Source organism: Larimichthys crocea, chromosome VIII (assembly GCF_000972845.2).
Source record: "Larimichthys crocea isolate SSNF chromosome VIII, L_crocea_2.0, whole genome shotgun sequence".
In the NCBI taxonomy this organism is placed as follows: Eukaryota; Metazoa; Chordata; class Actinopteri; family Sciaenidae; genus Larimichthys; species Larimichthys crocea.
In genome coordinates, this window is record NC_040018.1 from 15,894,613 (window position 1) to 15,918,660 (window position 24,048).

At 42.2% G+C, this 24,048-nt stretch overlaps 1 protein-coding gene across 2 annotated transcripts in view; it reads right to left on the reverse strand.

The window, feature by feature from the left end:
- Positions 1–24,048, reverse strand: part of mafa (MAF bZIP transcription factor a) — a 71,098-nt gene that overhangs the window by 40,119 nt on the left and 6,931 nt on the right. The window contains exons 2-3 of one of the 2 annotated variants that reach the window (XR_002041573.2): positions 21,562–21,627; positions 1,357–1,458 (exon numbers count right to left, since the gene is read on the reverse strand). Coding sequence is in view for 1 of the 2 variants with exons in the window: in XM_010741745.3 (XP_010740047.1) it covers positions 21,600–21,627 (28 nt within the window). In the remaining variant the exon portion in view is untranslated. The remainder of the gene's footprint in view (positions 1–1,356; positions 1,459–21,561; positions 21,628–24,048) is intronic. The other variant, XM_010741745.3, reaches the window with a different exon arrangement.

The window sequence follows — 24,048 nt, forward strand, 5'->3', positions numbered from 1 at the left end:
GCCTGGTACCTGAGACACATGTCCTGTACATGCTGCCCCTTGTGGTCATAAATAGCATATTCAATTGTAAAACTCATCAAATGTAATATTTTACTATTGTTTGCTTTGCAATGATTATTATTTTTAGGTTTGCATTATTTTGTTTTCTCCTTTTTCCCCACCTCCCTGTTTAAACCCATTCATTTATCCCAGGTAAGTCAAGAGAAGGAGATCCAATGATTATAGGGACTTATTGTATTATAACTCAGCCAAAGATTAAAGTGAGAAATGGGGGTGGAAGGATGAGGGAAGGCTAAAGTGCTGCGCTGGCATTTTATACACACAAAGACTTTTTAATGCATATGCATCCCCCAATTCTTCTTCACAAATGGGTGCACCTTGAGCGAATATATTCCTAGATATCTTTCCAACTAACTTTTGAGGTAAAACAAAAAAAGGAAAGAAAAGAAATGAGAAAAAAAAAAAAAAAAAGCCTGAGTTGGATACCGGCTGACAACAGAGGAGCGTATGTGTAACCACTGGATGCACTCACTTCGCCAGAGTGCTCCCGGTGACGTTCACTAACACTAGCCGTGATATGGCGGATATCACACAGACTGGCTAATGAGCATTAGCATTATAGCTAAGAGACGCACAGGTAAAAATACAGAGGAAGGAACCTCCTGAGGATATGTCTAACTTTTTAAATCCCCCCTTTTTTCCTCTCCTTTATTTTTCCCCTACGGACCATTAGCCAGTAGATCCCTCCCACCTCCCCACTCCACCTCCCTCCCTTTTTTTTTTTCTTTCTTTCAGCGCAGTGCAATTAGCGCTCTCATTGAATATTGAAGGTATGAAGAAGAATGGGGCTTTTTAGCCGTTTCTCTTCCGCTAGGACCATAGCTCCGCTGAGGGATGGCTGAAGGCTTCGACTAAATCAGGATGCTGAGCTACAGCAACAGCACTTAGAGCCAAACAATCACTGATCATTTATTTAGTCAGCCTTATTTATTCATCCCCGTTTGCTGTTGCTCAGAGCTGTGATTATTTCACTTACGATTATTCTCGTGTGATTCTCTTTCCTTGAAGCAGACGACTGGTCTGAACTCTTTAAATTAATGAGAATTCTTAAGCTTAGCTTTTGCCAATTCAGATGATTTTATCACATCTGATTGTTCTAGGTGGAAAAGTCAGAAACATCAATTGAGGAAATTTTATTGCAATCATAACCTTTTTTATCTCCTTTCCTTTTGCCCCATATCATCATGATCTTATTTTCTACAGCGTGTTGCTCTTGTGTTACAGAGAGGTTGCAGGACGGATCATATCTCTGCTTTGTGTAATTCAGAACAGAGAGAATAGCCCCACTGTACTCACTTGTGTTTCATGGAAGTTTGCCGGAGGGCTGTATGGCAGGTTACTGGCAGAAGAGGAAGTGCAGATCTGCCAGTTGACTTTCTCAGGACCCAACACACCAGTCTGCCAGCACAAAACACAAGCACTGTCTATAAACCCTTCATGCCCCATGGCCACATAATCAGGCATGATTCCGATTAACACAAGCCTAACACAAGCTTCAGCTATGAATAAACATCTATGGATGGAAACACACTGCATGAACACACACACAAACACACACACACACACACACACACACACACAGTCACGGAAACATATACGTGCTTGATTTTGCACATTCACATGCGCAAACACCAGACATTGATTCTCACAAATGCCAGATTACAACGTCTCATTCTCTCACAGTCTAATAACCGTACCCAGCTCACATTGCACTCTATAAATACATTTACAGTCTTAACAGGACTCAGTATCAGGTCTGGTATGCTGCTGAACTCCACCACTTGTTGGTTGTGGGGCAGATCTACCAGGGCAAGGCTCTGGTGTTACGGATGGGCGACGTAGGGTGGAGGCAACTCAATCCCTCTTGGATCTGTATGTGTCTGGACTTGTCACTGTGAGCTGTTTTTCTGGCCACAGAACATATGTAACATCTCATTATTATTACTTGTAATTGGTACTATACACACTTGTTTTGTTTCTATTTTTAAATTAATTATTGATGATATATGAAGATGTTAGTGTGTGTGAATTTTTTTACACTCTAAGATAATGAAGTGGTAGCAAGGTGTTAGGATCTAAGATCATGCTCTGATGTTATGCAGCAGTACTGGAACATACGTACAAGGATACGCACACACTGCACACAAATACACAAACACACACACACACACACACACACACTGATAAAGGAAAGAAAAAAAAATGCTGTCTTGTTTCTCCTACCACTTCCTTTCATATAGCGGTGCTCTGTGGTAAGAGTCATAATGCATAAACATAAATGCACCACACATAGACATGCGAATACAGGAATCAAATACACACACAGAGTCATTTCCAGGAAGTCACGTCTCGCTGCTCTGCAACTGGCCACAGGCAGCAGCAGACACTTATCACTCTCATTTCTTGAGATTTGATGTGTCTCCTTATACTGAGCAGCACTTGCTGCAGACAGTTTCATTCGACCACATTCATATCACCACAGCAGTAGCAAAGATATACATCGCAGAAAGAGGGAGAGGAATTGAAAGGAGACTGGTTCCAGCTAGAGAAGAGACCTGTTATAGGCAAGGGCCAGACCACAGTAAGAGACAGGCTCCAGCCTTCCCTTACAGCTCCATCAATGTTTAATGCAGTGGGGCAGAGAAGGGGGCCGAGCCTGGGCAGCCACCCTCATGAAGGAGGTCAGTACTGAAATCGTCAGGCTGAAGACCACAGCGTTGTTAGAGGAGTGTGACGGGAGACGCTTCATATCAGAGGTTGCACTCTTTTGTAACGCTTCATCACCCTGTCTTCTAAAATTGATATTCATAACCAATTTGCATTAGGAAATATCTGTTTTGTAGTTAATTAAATGCCACAATGAATCCTTTATATTGAACATACAGTGCCGATGCAAAATGTTCAGTGCCGATGCAAAATGTTTATAGTGAACATATGTGCAAAAACATTTGCTCACGTTGTATTTTATTGATGATTTCTACAATATCCATCTACAATATTGACTCATAGCAACTACCACATGAGAAAAATGTTATGGTTTAAAGTAAACACAATATTAGTAACACAAAGTGGTGACTAACGCACAAATAGGCAGGTGGGTATTGCTTAAAAAATATCCTACTGCTAACCTTTTTCCCTAAACATAACTAATAGTTTTAGTTCTAAACACAACAATCCAGATTCTGCCTGATCCATGCAGCAAATATCTTTCATTGAAATCATATTCTGCAAGTTATAGAAGCATAGACTCTAATAATGGGTCAAATCAAATGATGATGGTTCCAACGTGACTCAAAATCATGTGTGACTGCAGTCGTGTATGAAATTGTGTCCCATTATCATCAACTCCCGTGAACAGACTTACAGTGTTTACCCTTCGGCAGGAACATGAGACCGTGGAGGACAATACTTTGTGTGTGAGTTAACGCCAGGCTCACAAAGTTTGAGCCTGTTTGTGAGAGGACAACCTGCAATGATGAACACACAGCACCAGTCTGTGGCAGAGCAGACACCTACTCTGTGATCAGCAGGAAAAGGCCTCAGAGGAGAAATAAATATAGTGTGAAACATGATTTTTAATTTTTTACTAGGTTTATAAAATTGCTTTTTTTTGCAGCAGCAGTTTGAATTTATTTGTCAAACTGGCAGCGGCAACGACGCCCCAAATCGTCTGTCAACACACACAAACATCCAGCAGTGTACATATTAGCTCAGGCGTGTGTCCTGAAGGGATGTCAAACCTGCAGCATCTGTGGTTGGATGGCAGGCAGGCAGGGATGGAGAAAGGGAAAAGGAGGAAGAGGAGAACGTGGGAAGAGGGAGGGAAAGTGCTGACTCTGACACCGTCTCTGTGTGCCGCTAACACAGGAACCAATTAGCTGGGAGCCAGCTTCCGTTGCCTGCGCTGTTATAGGACCTCCTCTCTGAGTCCCCAGGGCTGACTGCAGCTTCAGGGCTGTGGTGGCACATATACTGTATACAGTAGACAAGCTATAGGAGAGACACAGATACCCAGCAGACATGCTATGGACGAGGGATGCGGTGTGGCCTTCCAGACGGGAAGGGACAAACAGGAGAGCAGACCGATGCGGCAGGTCAAAGAGGGCAGTGTGTAAAGTACCTGGACTTCTAAGAAATTAAAACAATGTTGGGGAGGAGGGGGGGGGTGTTGTAACACTTCTCAACCTCACATACCACACTGTCTGCAACTTATTTCCTCTCACGTAACGTCACGTTTTCCACAGACTGTAATTTTGTAGATATGTAGTTTTTTTTTTTTTCATAATAACCCACCAGTGTCAGCTCACACCTCTCCTTATAGAAACAGATGCAAACACGCTTGCACAAACGTCCCTTTCATATCCCACGTGCACACAGTCACACAAATATCCATTCTCGCATGTCTGAAACAAAAAATGTGTATACACACACACTACCTCACTGTCCTGCTCAAAGAGGGCACCGGGTGACGCAGTCTTTTTATGACAATTATTGATCCTCTGGAGCGCAGTAAAAACTATCCCCAGACAGACAACAAAAATAACTGTAACCATATAACAGCTTCCTGCCAGGGGAACAGATCCCACAGAGCGGACACGTGACTGGACTATTCCTGGAGCATACTGTAGACCCCTAGCAGGCCCAGGGCACTGACCAGGCATACACTCACATACAGGACGAGGAGAGGAGAGAAGAGGAGAGGAGAGGAGAAGGTTATAGAAAAGTGTATGTTTAGACTTTGTCAGTTCTTCTGGCTGAAAAATGAGCATTTCATGTATTTCTGTTCACTCAAAGGCTTTCAATATGATTGTTTTTGTGCAGCTCCTCTCCCTCACCATATGGTGCTGCTCACTTTTAATTATGATAATATCAGAGTCTTTGTCTTGCATAGTCCATTTATGTAATAACATTTTCTCAATGCAGTACTCACGACATACACCCCCTCCCTCCACCCCCCGCTCATAGTCACGCAAACGCACTCTTCACATTTCTTTCAGTGGAGACATAACTTATCAAATCTATCCTCTTCGAAAAACCTAAATAACTTTGGAGTATTACACTGGCAGAACATAAAAAAACAGAGGAAGCTGAATACAAGCCTTATTTCAAGTGTAAAAATGTGCTATTGTATTCATTGCTCAGTGGCTGAATTTGTACCGCAGGAACAATGGACGAGATAAGTCAATATTTCTCCCTCAACAATTTGGCCGTCAGAAGGGAGGAATTATGTTATGAAGCTGTCTTTGTTCTGCCACCCTGTCATTAATAGAGCCAGCTAAAACACAGCTCCTGGACGGACAGTGACTACCTGAGATGAATGAGACGATGACAGAGCTAGACAGACAGAGAAAGTGGGAGCCCAACAGGGGCATGTAATACTAAATACGATACAGTGTAGACTGTGGCAGTGTTTCTTTTTTCTTCTTCTTTCTTTCTGACATAATCCCAGAGCCCTATTAGATGGACTCGAGTACCACTGCATCATAGCCCTTGGATAGATTTCAGAAGGGATGGCTCTATGTAGTTCAGTAGTAGTTCTGTGGCTGCACAGCATGTGAATCCATATAAGACACAGTGTGTCCTGTGGACTCAGCCTGTCATAGCTGTGCATACATTTAAATATCATGAGCCATTTGTAACACTAAGTGTGTGTTTATTTTCCTCTTAAACAAACGGATAAAAAAACATGTGGATATAATTTGATCTAAATTAGTTGAGCTACTTCACAATCTTTCGGCTAGGAATCACTGCTGTTATAGGAAGTAAGGGACAGGAAGAGAAAAAGAAGGTGGAACAACAACAACTTAAGAAAAGGGAATGGAGGGGGAAAAAAATATGGAACTGCCTTGTAAGACGTTGAATAATAGCCTAAACTGGTCTGGCTAACTGTGATCATGACCTGAGGGTGAAGAGAAAAAAAGAGAAAAACTCAAACTGCATGAGGAAAAAAGAAAAAGAAAAAAGGAAAAACAAGACGTGGAAGCAGAAGGGGTCTGGATATGATCTGGCCTCAGATACAGAGGAGTTAAACTGGCTGTCAGACAAACAGCGTTCAGTCTTGTCAAAGTCTAACACTCCACAGTCCACTTTAGGTTCTGGCTTCCAGCCAGTTCAGTGACAGAAACCTCTCATCAATCCCATTCCTCATCTGTCCTCGGAGTCCCATTGTCTGTCGTGTTTGGACCACTTCAGCTCTGATCGCAAATTCAGACTAACAAATAATATATCCACTGAAGTGCTGAAATCATTATTCAATCATATTCTATTTGCATACTGTGCATGTAGAATTTATTCTGAAAGTTGCCATTAAATACTACACGCAGAGTAAGACACAGAGCGAGAAAAGAAAAGTGACATAACTGATCTTTTTTTCCCCTTAATAACTTCGTGTTACCACCTCACTAGTGGTTGCGGCAGTGACTCCACTAAGTGAGACATACAGTGAGCAGTGCTCTGCAGCTCTCCTGCCCCTTGAGGGGAGCTTTCGACTGGGGAAGGTCTGTTTGATCTCAACACTTATCTGCTTAATTTCTGTTCTCTTATGTGGTACTCGCCAGCCATCACTTTGATTTGTGGTCAGTGTCAAGTCAAGTGCATTTACCACATACACACAAGACAGATGCGTACATTTAGCTACATAAACACACACAAATACACACATCATCAAAAAGAAATGTCTCTTTGCAAACCTCAGATGGAACGAAATGAATGTGCATGCTTGCAGAGTGTTTGATACCATTTCAGAAACTGTATTCATGTACCGCTGAAGAAAATACCAGCATGCTGTCAGCGCTGTGTTACGTTTTTCAACAGGTCCAGAGTGGAAATAGTTATTTCTTCTGCCATAGTGACTCATTTGCTCAGTATTCACTCTGAAATAAATCTGTAAATTGCTCCCTTACTTGCATCCAGATGTCCAATCCCATAATTATTCCAAATTAAAGCAAAGTTCTATACTAAAACAGAATGATTCAGAACTCGTTTAACTGCTCTTGAAGATTTCAAAATGAATCACTTTTACCCAAACAGAGAACAAAAACTGTAATCTGTGCATTGAAAAGCAGTGATTACAGTCAGAATTGCACTCGACACACACATTTGTGTCATATTGTACAGTTTGTTCTCTCATGTCCAAATTAGCTTTGTGTGCATATTTACAACAATTACTGACCATGTCACTATTTGTCCCACTATGATACAAGAATTAGCTCCAGGATTTTTGTCTTACGCTGCATTCACACAATGTCGGCAGAGTGGGAAGGAAAGAGCCGCCCGTTATTCTGACTCGGGAGTGTTTACGCATATTTCAGAGATGGTTCCCGCAGGTATATGTACACAACCTAGTAGCAGCTTTTGTTGTCTTCTGTGGTGGTTCGTTGACTAATAAAAACAGCTACAAATAAGCATTGTAGTTATTTTTTTAAATAAACTGAATCAATTGTATTTGTGTTCATTTTGTAGTTTATTTAGATGTATAGCAACTGTGACAGTAATTTAGCCTTTGCTGCCGTTTTTGCCAGCAGTCTGTTGACACATCTCTAGTTCTTATTCCATTTTAGAGCTAAAAAAAGCCTAAACTGGAATTTTAACTAGATGCTTGTTCTGATACTAGCATTTCTGATTCAGCTGCTTGTAACGAACAATATGACATGAATGGGGCATTAGGACAAAATTTAGAAAAGATGATTTCATTTGTAAAAAACTAAATAATAATTGCAAAATTGAGCAGCAAAAAAGGGGAGAGAAAGGAAGAAAAGTTGTGATACTGCATTTCTACTGGTGTATATTCTACCTGCTGAGGCAACACAGGCAGTCATCAAGTAATCACAAATAAAAAGAAATGTATTTATCTATGTTCAAGTTCATCATAGGTCCCTAAACCTGTCACACTGTGAAGAAACACAAATAAAGAGAATTAGACCGTGGAGAACCACAGCACAGTACGAAAGAGGTCAGTGAAATTGAAAACACACTATTTCCCTGCTCTATATCCTATTCCTGTACGCTAGCCCTGTGCATCTATATGTGAAATAGCTTCCTATGCCATCTAGAGTCCTTCACGCTGCTTGGTAGCGACATCCCTAAATATAAGGAAGGTAAGTATGCATGTAGATTAGGTCGAGCATGGGAGACGCACCCCTAGAAGGAGTTGGCCTGTTTTAGGGAAAAGTATTTTCTGTTGAAGAAAGAGAAGCACTGCAGGGTAGGCTTTTTCTGCAGTGTCTGCAATAAGAGTGTTAATTTCTGGAGGTGTCTCCTTTCGATGGGGTTTGTTGTGAAAGACTGGGAGGCAAGAATAGGAGTTAGGAGGTTCTGGGGATGCTGGGGGCTTCTAGTAGCAGGTTATCTGTTTAAATAAAGCCCTGCAAAGCTGTGTGATCGTGGATGAAAAACACACACACACAGTAAAAAAAAAAAAAGAAAAAAGCTCTTTCTATCTATGCCGAGACACTCTCACACGTGCATAAAAAGCAACAAATTGTAGAAGTGAACCTGCATGAGGTTTTTTTTCTAAAGCATTATGACTTATTGTTTCCAGAGGTACCGAGTTCTGTCTGTTGTGTGTAAAATATGTTTTATAGAGTTAAACAATAGGACAGGTCTTTTTCCTCAGCTAAATTAGGCCAAAAGTTTACAATCACAAATGAAACAGTCATATGAGACAAAATATTCAGCCTATATTCGTGTGTGTGTGTGTGTGAGAGCGAGAGAGGGAGGCCATGAAATGTTTGCCTGTGCTCACTATCTGTCTGCAACAAACCCAGCGAGAGCAAAAAACGAGAGATAGTGAGCAAGAGAACAAGAGAACGAGACAGTGACAGGCACACAGAGAATGAGTGTGAAAGTACTGGAGATAAAAAGTGGAGATTTCAGATATAGCCGTTAGCAGTTCAGCCATGATGGTGGCTGAACACAGCTGTCAGACCCAGATGGTGAGGTGCTAATAACATTCAGAGTTTTGCAGCGCACCGTTTATTTTCTAATAATAAAACTGTTAGCGCTTGCTAATAGCATAGCCACTGCCTGCCAAGCACACGTTCCGGCTGACACTCACACCACTCTGCTGCCATTTACGTGCCGTACTGCCGAGCCCAATGGGTCTATAGCAGGCCCTAACACAGCAAGAAAGACAGACATGTGCGCACACACACACACACACACTGACCAGCAAGCTGTTATGTGTAGCCAAGCAGAGCAGAATGACCTAAGGTAATGAACAAGTGGATGTGAGTGTTATAAACATGAAGAAATAAATATACGTGTAGGTGAATGTCAACACAAACACACACACACACACACATCCTTATGAACACATTTGAGGAAAGCTCGTCTTGCAGAATGGGGTGTTTAAAACGGAGTGATTTTCAGTAACTTTGTTTCAAACGTAATGAGACGGCCTCTGGCTCTGCAAATACATCAAATTTTAAGGAATAGCCTTTTGCATATTACTTCAAAAGTGATACATGATACATCAGTCAAGTCAATTTGAGAATGTCCGGATTTAACAAAGTGTCGAGCAGAGCAGAGCAGCCTACTGTAGTAGTAAGACAAAAATCAGCAGCTCTGACTACATGTAATATTGCAGACACTGATCATAGAGTTTTGGAAACTTGTGCATTTTAAAGGTACAGCTTTTTTTTTACTTTCCAGAATCCCAAAGAGGGAGCAGAAAATCTCAGTCAGTGCAAATTGATTGAGAACCTTTTTAAGATATGCAGGAGAAAATGAATGCAATCATGAAATAAAAGAATATTTAAAGAGAAATCAGATTCATGAATGGGTTATGTCTGGACAGTAGTTATGGGCAGAACACCCAGAATCCCAGGGACAAAAACAAAAGGTGCTATTCTTTGAAAGTGCTGATTCATCAGAGTGTGTCCTACAATAGAGAGCTACTGTGGCGTGACACAGTATGTCACTGACCCTAAAAGACTGCTGCTTCCCTTTATAGACTTTTCCATTTTAGGTTAGATCGATAGTGTATACCTTAACTAATTCAAAAGAAATGTATCTACCTATTTTTATCATTCCATTTTTACTGTCACTGTTTTAAAAATATATATATATATATATATATTGTCATTTTTTACTTTTATTCAATAGCTGGCAGTACACAGTGAGACAAAATATGGGGAGAGAAAGATGGTGGTGACATGAACAAAGGTTCACAGCTGGAACTGAACCTGTGACATCATGTTTACATGTAGTGCATCTTAAAGTAGTAGTGTGACACAGCTCCTCCTTATATCTGAACGGTTCATTGAAATGAAAGGGAGCTCTATATATGGCTGCGCATTTAAAAAAAAAAATATATGAAAGAACAAGCTGCGGTTGTCAGTATCATACAAGGTTGTTTCACCTCGCAACTTATTTATTAAATATTCAAACAGGAGCCAATTTCCTGTTAAGTGTCATTACAGTGTTTCTGCACACACGTACGGCTGCAAAGTGCCACAATTAATTGGACTTCATTTCCGGGAGATAATTTCCGACTGTTAGGCAGGCTGTAAAAGCACATCACCATGCACATAATTACATAGGAAGGCAGGAGCAGCCTGCAGAATTTATCTTCCACCCCAAATATGAGAGGCTGGTGAGTGGGACTCAGCCACAGCCTTTGAAGAGGCGTTTATGTCTGTATGCTAACAGTCTCTAAATGAGCTAGCACTGTCACATCACTGCAGCTTCATTTAGGTGTAAACTCACTGAGTCAGGGCTTCCATGTCTCTGCGTCCCTCAAAATATTTTGTGAATTAATAACGATTAATAATTAATTAACAAAGATGCTGAATTAAATTACATCACCCTGCTGGACAAATGAAATGGAAAAAAAAAAAAAAAAAAAAAAAAAAAAAAAAAAAAAAACATGAACAACGCATAACGCTACAGAAACAATAAACCAGAATAGCAAAAAAACCCAAACATGAATTAACTCTAAATTAACTCTGCATACTGCGCCAGGTCTCCAGCTGTCTCGTGTAGCTGAAAGCAGAAACCTGTGTCTTGGGTAATTGAGCTCCCCTCTGCCAGAGTTATCATTTTGCTTATTATGCAGGGATATGTAACACAGCAAAGCGGCTAGATTCTTTCTAGTTGGCTCAGAAGTGAAATCACCCCTGTGCTGCAAGATTTGAAATGTGCAATGCTAAAGACATGATTTGGAGGACAGGGGGCTTGCCAAGTGACACAGCAGGGGGCTTTTGTTAAAGGTGCTTTCCAGTCAGAAATGGTGGAAAACTGGGAATGAACAGAGGGATGAGAGAAGCCGTGTTGACTTAAAAAGGAAATGAAATGATTCGTGGAAGTCTATGAGGTGGATGAAGCACTGGTAGGTTGTTAACATGGAAAAAATCTGGTCTTTCTGTGTGTTTGCCTGCATGTGTATGTGTGTGTGTACACATGCACGTGTATGTATGTGCGTGCAACAGAAGGTTCCGGGGCTGCTGTGTGCAGTACCGGCTGGCAGGGTGGCTGTCAGAATGGCCCTGTTTCCTGTGTCAGCTCTAAAATAGGTCCAAACACAGCAGAGATGCACGACACACTCTGGCTATTTACAGCACTCACACAGTGTGTGCGCAGGATGCTGCCAAGTGTATGGAACCAGACGCACTCTGTGTTGTACTGTATCTGCTCACAGACTGCAAAAAAGATGTATTCACTTTAGAAAACACACACAATATGACAAGCAGAGAAAGATAAAAAATATTGTAACGTAACACACACACATGGCCAATATCCTTTCGCGAAATGTTTTACACATCAAAGTAAAATGTGCGTGTGAGTCAGTGTGTACATGCCCTTGACCCCTCCATATGTAGTTGTGAGAGTGTTGCGTACGGTAAGGGCACTGTGCCCTGCTTATGTCACTGTACCCACCTCCTGTTCACTGGAACGTCGCCCTCTGTGTGTCCGTGACAACCAGCAAACCTCCCAAATGACGCAGACGTGCTGCCACCTTGCCACCTTGTTCTGGGCATGCCCCATAAAGCTTTCCGTGTGCACACACAGACAAATAAAAACACAACTCTACATAGGAGCGGGTTCTTCCATACATTTGTGATTGCACCATCTCATTTAAGCACAATAGTCTTGGAAGCACTAGGCCTCTCTATATATATACGTTTTTCACTCTTTCTTTTCTTTCGCTTTCACAGACACACACATGCTGATGGTGGCAGTTTGGAACCGTGTTTGAAAAAACAGTATTCAAACCAGTGGTTCACACTACTCAATGTTGTGAAACCAGGCTACCTGACACACTGCGTCATTATCCAACACACACTCACTCCTCCATAACCACTGACCATTTTCTGCCACGAATGTTTATACAAAGCAGCAAAAAGTCTGTAGTCAGTTGTCACATTACAAGAAACTACCAAGAACAGTGTTGACAGTTTGACCTCAACATTGCTGACTATCTATGAGGAACTTAGCAATTATCTCAAGTGAGATTCTTGTATCCCAAGGGGAATGCTCAGTTTATCTGTGTCTGTTAAACCATCACTATAACGTTGGAATCTTTAACTGCCGGCTCCCCCAAAGACCTACCGTGTAGGGGAGGCACCGATTTACACACAAGACTGACGCAAGTAAGGTTTGACGTAGGCTCAAGTCAAATAGTAAGGATAGACATTTGACAGCGCCTTGTTTGCCGCTCTGTTTTGAGAAGGTCCGCCCCCACTGTTCCCACGCAACTCACCCATGACATGATCAAGTCCCATCCACATCAAACATGTTGAAATATTTGTAAGACGCCTCACCTACTGTGTCATTGGACCAGTGAAATTTTAACAGGGTTTGTTATTGTGTTTCATGCCCACTACCTGCATGTTGTGAGTTTTGTCTGTTGCTATTTTTAGTCACTAAGTAACCCCCGTAAATGGAGACAACATAACATTAAGTTTCGCTCGCCTACACTTTCTCTACTGTGCGGTCCTTCTCATCTCTCTTTGTTTCTCTCCGTGGCTTTTTGATCAAAATTTCCATGCCTAGTTTCAAAGAGGAAGCCAATGGCTTAACAATCTTCTTCTTGGGTGATGTGAAAAATAGAGAGAGAGACAGAAGACACGTAGACCGAATCATAGATGATTTTTGAAAAGCATCTTATGCTCAAAGGTGAAAATTACATGCACACATAACAGGCGTGTTTCCCGAAATACACAATACAAAGATCACAGTTGATCACAGTTTTATATTTGGCTACCGCCCTTTCAGAGTTATCGTAATGCCTTGCCGGGCTGGCCTGTGTGTGCGTGCTTGTGTGTGCGTGCATCAGCGAGTGTTTGTGCAGGAACAAGAGATGCAAATGGAAGGAGTTGAATGACGAGGAGGCGGCCGCATGGTAGCCGCTATCAGTGTAAACTGTGTCAGTTTTCAGTCATGACGACCTCTCGTACGTTCTGGTGGAGGAAGCGAAGGAAGACGAGGAGGAGGAGGAGGAGGAGGAGGAGGAGGAGGCGGAGACCTATATGGAAAACTGATAAGACGGCTCAGGCCTTTCTCAAATTATACCGAAATTATTTTAATTGCTGGTGAGAGCAGCATAGCTTTGAAATTTATCTCCCCGTTCCTCTTTGCCTGCATCAATTTCTTTGTCTCTCACTATCTCGCCCCATATGGCTCCCCTCCTCCTCCTCCCTCCTGACTCGCTTCACCTCATCCTCTATCAAGTTTTCCCCAAAATATCTTTTTATACAGATGCAACTGTCAGCCTCCATCTGGGGCTGCTGGTAAGTGAGTGTGTGAGTGCCTTATTTCCGTCAGTGTTTTATGTGCGTGTACCGTTGTGTATTAATATACAGAGGTCACAAGGTGGATGTTTAACACCCAGGCACCGTATGACCAAGCTTTGAACCAAGAAATGTCGTCTTAGTTGATTCGTGTGTGTGTGTGTCCCTATGTGGCATGCATGCATGTCTTGTGTGCACTTGTGCTCCATGAACCAGAGAGCTTGGGTCAGATGCCTCCAGTGTTAGGCTTAACGCTGCTTTGAATGGGCCAGGCTGCGCTCATCTTCTGTCTAATCTTCCTGCTCTGGCGGGTGTAGGGAGGAGGAGAAAAAAAAAATCCATAGTCTTTTCATCCTCCTGTGACCACTGTGCCTGTGAGACAGCAGCCGTGGGAATGGAGATGGATACAGGCAGCCCTGCCTCTGACCTCCCTCTACTCCAACACAAGGGTGGAGATAAACAGGGCCACAAGGATCGCTAACATCTTTCTTTCTCAGGCGCACACAGATGCGTGCACACACACTCATACCGACACACACATAACAGCACAGACATCTCATTAAAGCAATAGTAGGTGAATGTTGCAACAGCAGTGTGCCACTGGGAGAGAGGTCTATTAGGGATACTATCAAGAGACAAGGGAAGGAAATGAGAGTCGTGCGCTTGTCCTGCGTGCATCTAATTCTATTATGACACGTGTTTGACGTCTGTCTAATTTTGACCCAAGGATCCGGCCAAGTCTTAATACTTCTTGGCTGAATCATTATGATAATGTAGTGACTAGAGAGTTAATAAAAGAATTGCTTCAATAAATATCTATTACCCAGAGCGTGAGTGTGTGTGCGTGTGTGTGTCAGAGAGACAGATACTTGCTCACATGCAGTTCTGTGTGCGAGTCCAAAAGTGAGAAAGACAACAGAAACAGACGGCAGGCGGTTCATCCTAAATTACTCTTCCCTCCTCTCTGTTTCCTGGGGATTTTGGAGTGATACTCCCCTCTTGCTCCCTCGCTCCCTCAGCTGTCACAACCCGTCACCACAACTATTCCACTTCAGCCGCAGGGACGGAGGGGAAAGCTTTGTCCCTCTCCATCAGCCTCCTTTCACATCCCTCTCTCTAATGGTAGTTGTGGCATACTGGCTTGTATATCGAGAATGCATTTACTTGAAGCCTGTTTTTTTTTTTTTTTTTTTTTTTTTTTTTTTGTACCATGACCTATTGGTTAGGACACAACAGGAAACTAATGATGTTTTAGTTTTTGCTAACAAGAGTCTCATACTGCAGAATGTCAAATTGGAAAGTAAACACAGAGCCATTCCTTTGGTCATGGCTAGTGTCCATAGAGATGCATGTGTCTTATTATGGTTTGTCAGGGGTCATTAGTGTAATCCAAGCAGACAGAAGTTTATACTGAGAGAAGTGCGCCATAGTATTCTCTTTCTGTTTGTGTCTTTTTTTTTTTTTTTTTTTTTTTTTGTATCTATATGCAGCCGCTTCCGATAATGTCATCCTACACTGCTCTCCGCTCCTCGCAACCAGAGACTATCAGCTGTGAACTCATCGCTCTCCTTTAATGGCCAGGTCGCGGAGAGGAAGAAAAACCTAAGAGCTATTGCAAAGCAGTGAAGATGTTGTGTATGTTCAATAGAGAGGCTGCGTAAGTGTATGTGGGTGAGAGAGACAGAGACAGTTTTGTTAGTTCGGAGAAACCTTGAGCGAACCAGGATTGTGGGTCTCTCTTGATTTCTGTTTTTGTCTCTGCCACAACATTCTTTTCCAGGTGGTAACACACCCTTCCAAGCCAACAAAACGATGACAGCGACGTGACCAACTGAGTTCACAGCTTGGTTTGGCCCAGTGTGCCTGTGTTACACTTCGGAGAGTAACCTCACAACACATGGCCATTAACTGAACATGCCTCTGACATGCAGAAGTGTGTCGCTACTCAGCCTCCACACTTTGAGGACCAGTCACTACATTGTGTGTACAGAAATCCCTCCTCTGTCAGGTCCCTGAGGCCATGTACTCTCCAAGGGTGACACTACCCAAACTCTGTAATTATAAAACGAGCAAAGAGCATTCCTTAGCCTGGTTAGCCAGAACTATGAGAGAGAGGAACAAATATTTACTCCCCCACCCCTTCCCTCTGTTCCTCCTCCTTTAACGCACCCCCACCCCAATAATTTAACAGTAAGAGCAACTCAGCCTTGTAAACACAATAGTTATGTCTGCGCTCACAGAGCCATGAAGCAGACATACAGGCTCCACTTCCCCTGGAGCTACTACTAATACAGGCTCCTCTCCTCTCCTCTTCCACAAAGCAAATGTTGGGGTGTCTTAACATTCAGCTTTCAGAATATTTTATTTATTTATAGATTAAATGAGTAATGACAGAAACTCAAATGGATATTTTACAGCAATGCATGTTTTGTAACTGGACACAGTGTCTTTCATGAAATATGGAAAAGTATAAAAAAAACAAAAACAAAAAAACTCTGTATTACTATAACTTCTATCTTTCTTTCCCATCAGTATGTATGCTCACAGTCTATGGAGGCTGCAGCAGATGCTCTGGGAATCCATTACCTGCCAAAGTTGTCAAACCACAAAGCATGGAACAAATAATACTGAAATAAAGAAGCTGTGTGTAAAAAATCTAATTTAATACACTGCCTCCTCGGTCCTTCACACTTCTCTATTAAGTCATCCATTCTTGCCTACAAAGATCCAGACATTTTCCCAGATAAAGGTCAAAGGGCAGTACTTTTAGTTCCACACTACAACCAGTGTGATGACTGCAACAGACTGCGAATCACCTACATTTAATTTCCTACATCATAACTGATTCACAGATATATATTCATGCTGTGATTCAGTAGGACAGTGCTGCGAAGCTGAAATCAATAAATTGGCCTTCATGCTGGCCTTAATAAAATCTGTATATTTATTAGCGTGATAGCAAATATTGTTTTAATTGTCCGAGCCAAGGGAAACATAAGCCTCATCGCTGCAGAGCGCAGCCCACACAACTGAGGACATGTGTATGTGTCTCAGACATGTATTAATAGGATACTCCACCAGACTGTTTGTCTTAACACTTTGTAAACAGCGTGCTGATATCTCAGAATTCAGAGATCTGTGTCTGTGCATGCATTATGATGATCCTGTTTTGTGATTAAACATCCTAACTCATTTGAATTAAATACATAATAATAGAGGATAACAAATTTGGGTGCAAGTGTTCCTGTCTGACAGCAAAAAACTGAGAGAACTGTATTGTCTCAGAGGCTTTTTGTGTTTGATGTTAACGGGCAAGCGCAATGCATTAAGCCTGGAATGTAAGTAATGCGCACTTACACATAGAGCCCCGTCCACACTGTGTGGACAGCAAGCGTTTAATGTGCAGCAATAACTCTGTTAGGCGGCTGCTTTTCATCGCCTCTCTTTCACCCTGCATCGTCTCTATCTCTCTTCCCATTGTCACTCACTGTATACATTTCTTAAACGGTACACAAGTGAGAAAGATGAAAGATGAGAGAGGACACTGCAGATCTCTTCAGAGCTATTTACTTTGTGCTATCCTGTCTCCCTCTGGTCCTGTTTGTCTGAGCGAAGCGGGATACTGACAAAACTCTAGAAACATTTGATATTATGCAATGGTACTGAACCACTTTTATTCTTGCTTAGAAAAAAAGGAAATACTGAAACATGTTTGTGATATAAGAGCGGAGCTGAACTCTATCAGGATAAATGCAGGCCTGGCCTCCACAGAGGACCCGCATCCTAGGTGAATGACTGTGAGAGCTGCTGTATGGCAGGATGAAGTGTGTTCATTTCCTTATTTATTGACTCACTCGCTTTTCTCTGAGTGTTTGAAATTAATAACAGCCAGCAGAAATCAGACAGAGGGATGAAAATCAGCACTTTCCCTGCAGTGAAGCCATTCATCAAGCTAACGAGGGGGAGAATAGAAGTGGAGGAGTGGAGGGGAGGGGAAAAGTGACGTTTGGAGAGAGAGAGAGAGAGAGCGGGAGGGGAGCAGGTGCAGTGTGAGGCAGCGGGGGGGGGAGGACGGAGGGAGGCGAGGAGGGAAGGAGGGAAAGTGACGTTGGGAACAGAGGCGAAGGAGAAGGAAGCTAAGTTTATTTGGGAGGAGGAGAGTCATTTGGAGGATAGCAGGGCAGACAGGAGAGGAGGAGCTATGTGTCACTCTAAAAAGAGGAGTAGCGATAGAAAGAAAGACAAGTTTGACATTGGAGTAAAAATAGAGAGGGAGGAGAGAAACAGAGAACGCAGACAGTTCCTTCTGGACTGAATGACTGAGAGATTGGCACAGAGATCAAGGCTGTACAGAAATGAACCATGATGTTTTTTTATATGTGTTTAGATCCATGCCTTTGCTTAATCACTAATGAGTAGCACTTGCAGCTTAATCGCCTTAGCTATGTCCACAGTGACTTGGCTCTTAAGGCGTCTGCAAGCATCTGGCCTCCACAAACAGTCAGCAAACTACCAGCTCTAACAGCAATATTGCTTCACGGTGATGAGGCAGATATGATACAGATCTAACGTCCCTAACAGGAGTATTTTACTCCCCTTCCGTCCTCTGATGGGTGATGATGGGCCTGCCCTCTCCTCCATGCCTTTCGCCCTTGCGACGGCTTGGTCCCATGCTGCTCTGCCTCCCCGACAGTCCACCAGAGACCCGACAGTATCTCACACCCAGAGTAGGGCTGACTAAGCACTTACCGCTGAGCCTCTCTTCTCAGAGCGAGAGAGGAGCGCCATGCTGAGAACTCTGCCACAGGAAAATAATTAGCAAAGTGGAGCTCTGCCCAAACACACTGGGCTAAATCTAGTACCACTTCACAGACAAATGCAGCCATAAATCTTTTCCTTTCTTTCTTTGCTTGGAAAGTATCATTCTCACATTCAGAAGTAAAAAAAAAAAATCTTGGTTTCTTGTTTAACTAACACAGGATAAGTGTAGGATGCCTCCACTAAACCAATAGGTATATACATGTTTTCTGATCTGAAAGAGCACACATTGATAGCTACAAGCTATAAGCTTTGCACTGTTTACTCAGAGTCGGTTGAAGCTGACGCAAACTGTGCCCATCTCACTGTACAAGGATATCTGTATTTTTAACTTTAAAGTTAGACCACGGTGTCTTTGGTCACCAAGGCTAAATATAGTCCGCTCCTCCTGAGCAGTCTCCAGTTTCTCACTCCTTTCCGAGAGGCAGGTGGAGCAGAGAGAAGGAGGGGTAGGGGGAAGAAGGGATAACACCCAGTCTTGAATAAATCATCCCTCAACTTTTGACCCACATGGAGCAAGAGGTTGTTTTTGTACTTCTTCACTGCCCCCCCCCATCTCTCGATGGCCTCTGCACCCCTCCTCTATCTCATTCATTTTCTCCTCCACATGACAGGTCAATCTGGATCGATTTCATCTGCCCTCGATGACTGAGACCAACATCCTGGCACCCAGAAATAGAGCTGCTCTGTGATAGAAGAGCCTTCGACCAACCGTTACTGTTAGCACGCAGCTCCGAGAAGGGCTGAGCGAGAGCGGATGGTGGAAACTATTTCGAAGATGGAACTTAACGGCAGAGATCAACTACACTGATAGAAGGAAGCAAAATATGCTTGTGAAATGACAAATGGATTGGTGTGACTAGCTGTGGTGTGGGTGACACTGTTTCATCATATTTCATCCAAACCACTCTGTCACACACTAGACACATAGTTGGTGGCCTTGTCTACCTGTTACTGTATGCTTATGTGACACACACACACACACACATACACAGAAACACACAAGCCTGCTTCCCTAATCTATATTTGCGCTCAGTTCTCTTTCTCACACCCTCTTTCACACGCACTTACAGTACATATGCACACACCTGGTGTTTTATCTTTGTCAGCATATTCTGGGTCCTTCAACTCCCTGCTGGGCTCTGAACTCCAGTGTCTCTTTGCATGGCGAACCCCTGAGGTGTGCCTGCCTTCATAACACACACACACACACACACACACCAGTCGCAGGTGAGACACACTGGTAGCCTCATCCCAACGTTAACCTCTCTTTATCTCCTCACCAACTCAACATCTCACAGTGTAAATACATTTGTTCCTGAAAAAAAAAAAAACTTTGTCTCTCGCATCAGTGGGGTAGAGGCGCAGTGACACAGTGTCCTGGTGGTGTCTAGGCAGTCCTGGCCGGAGTCAGGACACTCTTTCCCCAGGCAAGGACACTGAGACCTGGCTCTCCGTCTCCATCACTCAGTCTGTCCTCCTGGAGCTACGTGGCCAGACTGCTCATCACCCTCCCCCCCTCCTCTTCATATGCATGGATTTGCATAAAACAAAGACACGGCTCTGCTTGCAACGTCTGCCATAGTTGAAACCGCTAAGAACAGGATCGACCAGACCACACCGCACACAGCCCCTCTAAGCTTGGCTGGCAGGTTGTCAGAGCGCAACATCAGTGTAGCGCAGTGGCATGGCAAGAGAACTGAGATTTACGAGGCTGACTAAGATAGACACCCTCATGGTTTTCCACTTTCATTCGTTTAACATCCGTTCCCTTGGCATTGTTTATATTCCACACCCCTTAGCTGTGAGCAGAGGGCACCTAATTCACAGTGATGACGTGGGAGGAGAATCAGAGCACTTAAAACACTTCATCTAAAGATGATTTGTCCTTGTCTTCCTTGATGGCTTTTGTCCTGCTTCCCCTCCTGAAGTTAAGTGGAGCTGGAGAAAGGCCAGCTACTGATCCCACACCCCACTTAGACACAATCAAGTAAATAACACTGGATACGAATACATGTACACACCAACGCGCGCACACACATACGCACGGTACATTCGACTTCACCAAGGTGGGATGTCATGAATATGAGCTCCAACCATCTCTCATCCTTATGTGTCATGACCAAGCACATCACAGGGTTTTGCTATGGAACAATCAGTGAAACCATTACAGGAACAATTGGGTTTGCGATATACATTTGCCCAGGTTCCTCTCTGTCTCTGTGAATTGATTTCAGGATTAGAAGCTTATTCTTCACTCTGCCTCTCTCCTGTGGTCCGAGACACTCTGCCTTTTTCTCTCTGCCTTTTTCACACAAAGTCAGAACATGTAATTTGGATTTGAATGAGTGGCTATAATCTGCTGGTTGTACTGTTGATCCAGGAAGACTGAAAACATCATATCTGAGTTGTGTGTGTGTATATATATATGTATATATTTTCTTACATGGATTTAAATAAGGTGCTCATAGTACTCGGCAAAGTTATGGCATTGGGGAGATAGGGGAGAGAGTTGTGATGGAGAGATATTGTCAACATAAAGAAGGCGTGTGCTCTTTAGCATATGAATGGACAAACCATGGTACATTATGTATCCATTATGGAAGCCTTACAGACACCTGCAGTATGCTATGAAACACTCAATACTATCTATGGTGACTGTATCCATTCTCTATTTAATATGCGAGTCCAATATTAATGAATAATTAATAGATTTCTTTGTGTAGGCAACAAACCAGTTATAATAATACCATATATTTTAAATATGTTTGATATTATTTGTACAGCTGTGATTATTTCTTCAAAGGAATAGTATTTTGTGTGTGTGTGTGTGTGTGTGTGTGTGTTGTTTTACAAATCTAGCTTCGCTCACTGTTATGAAGTCAAAATTGCAGGGGAGAGAAAGAAAAGACAAAGAAAGCTAAGAGAGACCAAGTAAGAAGAAGTGTTTTACCTCAGAGAGCCAAGGGCACGGAGGGATGGGGCTTGAAATCACAGATGGAGGAATTTTCTCGATGACCTAAAGGAGCAGATAAGATTGGACAAAACATGTAAGAATAGATGAATGGATATCATGGAAAATACACGTACTGTATTCTTTTCCGCTTCCTCTGTTTCTTCTGCTGTGCGTGTCACTCTCTGCCACCCTGTCTGACACACGCACACACAAACACACACAGACACGCACAAACAATCACAAAGAAACAAGTAGATCCATTCTGAGGGAGATTCACTCTCACCTTGTCTGTCTGCTGAAACACAGTACATGTATCATAGTAAGCGTTTGATGCGGAGGGAAATGTAAAAAATTTGCATGCAAATAGATTCTACAGGCAGAACCCATGCATCAAAACACTGTTAACCACAAGAGACAAAACTAAAATATCTAAGCATACAGTGTGCCGTCGCACAGAAAAAGCAAAATAGTTTTATGCCAAGGCCTTTGCTCTGCTCATTTCATTAAATTACATAATTAATTGTTCTGAAAGGGAGCAGATTTATCGTGCAGACTAATAAAACAGCAAAGGATGGTAATGCCTGCGCTCCCCACTACCTCACGACAGACACTTTCATAAGCACCACCCTCTAAACACACACAAGTAAGCATGTTGCTCCAGGCTGGTCCGAATAGTATAATTCATATTCCCTATAAATGTCGCTACAAGAGTTGAAAACATTAGTTTAGCTCGTAGCTCCAAGCGCACGGGCGCCAAGCAGGGTCCCTTTAAAACGCTGTGGAAAAATGACAGTTGTGGAAACACTTTGTCCATACACTGCAGTGAAGGAAATTTTAAATCATTGGATTTTCAAATAAATGCCACATAACTCAGTTCTACAGAGTATATAGAACCTTCAGGAAAGCAGCAGTGATGCAGCATGATGATCTCAGTATCCCAGCAGAAAAAAGTCTTTGCGTTTAAATCACAAAGTGTAAACTTTCATTCGAATGACAGATTTGATCTGACTTATGTTAAGAACAAAACACACACACACACACACACAAAAAAAAATGCATATGCACTAAGAAATATGAAGCGGCATCAAGATTACAGTGGATGTGTTGGTGCATATTACCTGTTTGAAATGTATGGAAATGTCTCATTTATGTAGTAAGGCATGTTTTATTTCTCCTGCCGTTGTTCTCATTCTCTGCTGTCGTTACACAGTTGAGTACACTTGTAGTTGCTGGAGACAGGAACGTAAGGGAAAAAATACTCTCCATACAAAACAAATTTGCTGAATATTGATCATTGTTCTTTTCTGTAAATGACTGAATCCTTATTAGATGGGTTTCTCATGTGCATTGCTCTGTTGCAGCTCTACATTTCATAAATAACATGCTTTAAGTAACTTAAAATGCCAATAAAACCTTACATTCATGGACTGAACAGTAATTTTTGTCATAAACCACATGCCAGACTATAATCCCACTTACATTTTTTTTTTTCACTCTGTCACCTTTTGTGCAATGGGACTGCTGAGAGATGGTATTGCATTTATTTAAGTCACAGGCTCTTGGTTTGGGTCCATTTACAGACATATAAAATTACCCCAGTAAGTCCCGACCACCTCATTACCAACATAACCTGCAGCCAGTCTTTCAAGGACAACTCTCTAATGACACCACACGTATCCGCTTAATGTCTATTTGAAGCACGCTGTGACTTTCTGCCACAAAGAAAGAAAGAAATGTATAGAAAGAGCAAAGCGTGCTCTGATAAAATAGGCATCTTAATTGAGCCCTGATGTAATTCTAAAGGCATGAGTGTTTCTGTATTGTACCTCTCAAATACACTGTAAAGTGAGAGGAGGTTTTTTTTGCCTCTATATCTGGTATGAATCTGGACAGACCATTCGCAGATGTGGCTGCCACCTGGTTGTGCAGAGACACCTGACTACTGTTACTATTAGCTTCCTGCATATCCTGTATATCCTCTATTTGCCTTGCTGTTTTTTCAGAACCAAACTCATAAATTACAGTTTTTGGATTTGTCACTGGGAAAAATAAACATACATAATCCTAATTTTATGAGATACATAAGATAAAATGAATTGGGCTTACAACATTAATGTAACAGTGTATGCATGTTTGGAAAGGCTTTACTTAACCTAAATCTTTTCAGATGTTTAAAATGACAACATAAAATTCAGTATTTATTTGCTGACAAACAAGCACACTTTCTAATTTTTCATTTATTTTAGATTTATTGCACTACGAGAGAGACGGCAAACAAAACTTGTTATTCTGCAGATGTTTTTATGTTGTTGTTTTTTGAAATAAAAAACCTTAATTAAAGTGTAAACTCAAAACTTAAGCACATCCAGGCTGACTTAGTAGATAATTTAATAGGAGGAACAATGAATTTCTCTTAAGTACCGCTGGTGGGTTTTTTGCTGTGTTGCAACACCCACAATACAGTCCCTGAATGATGAGGGTGTG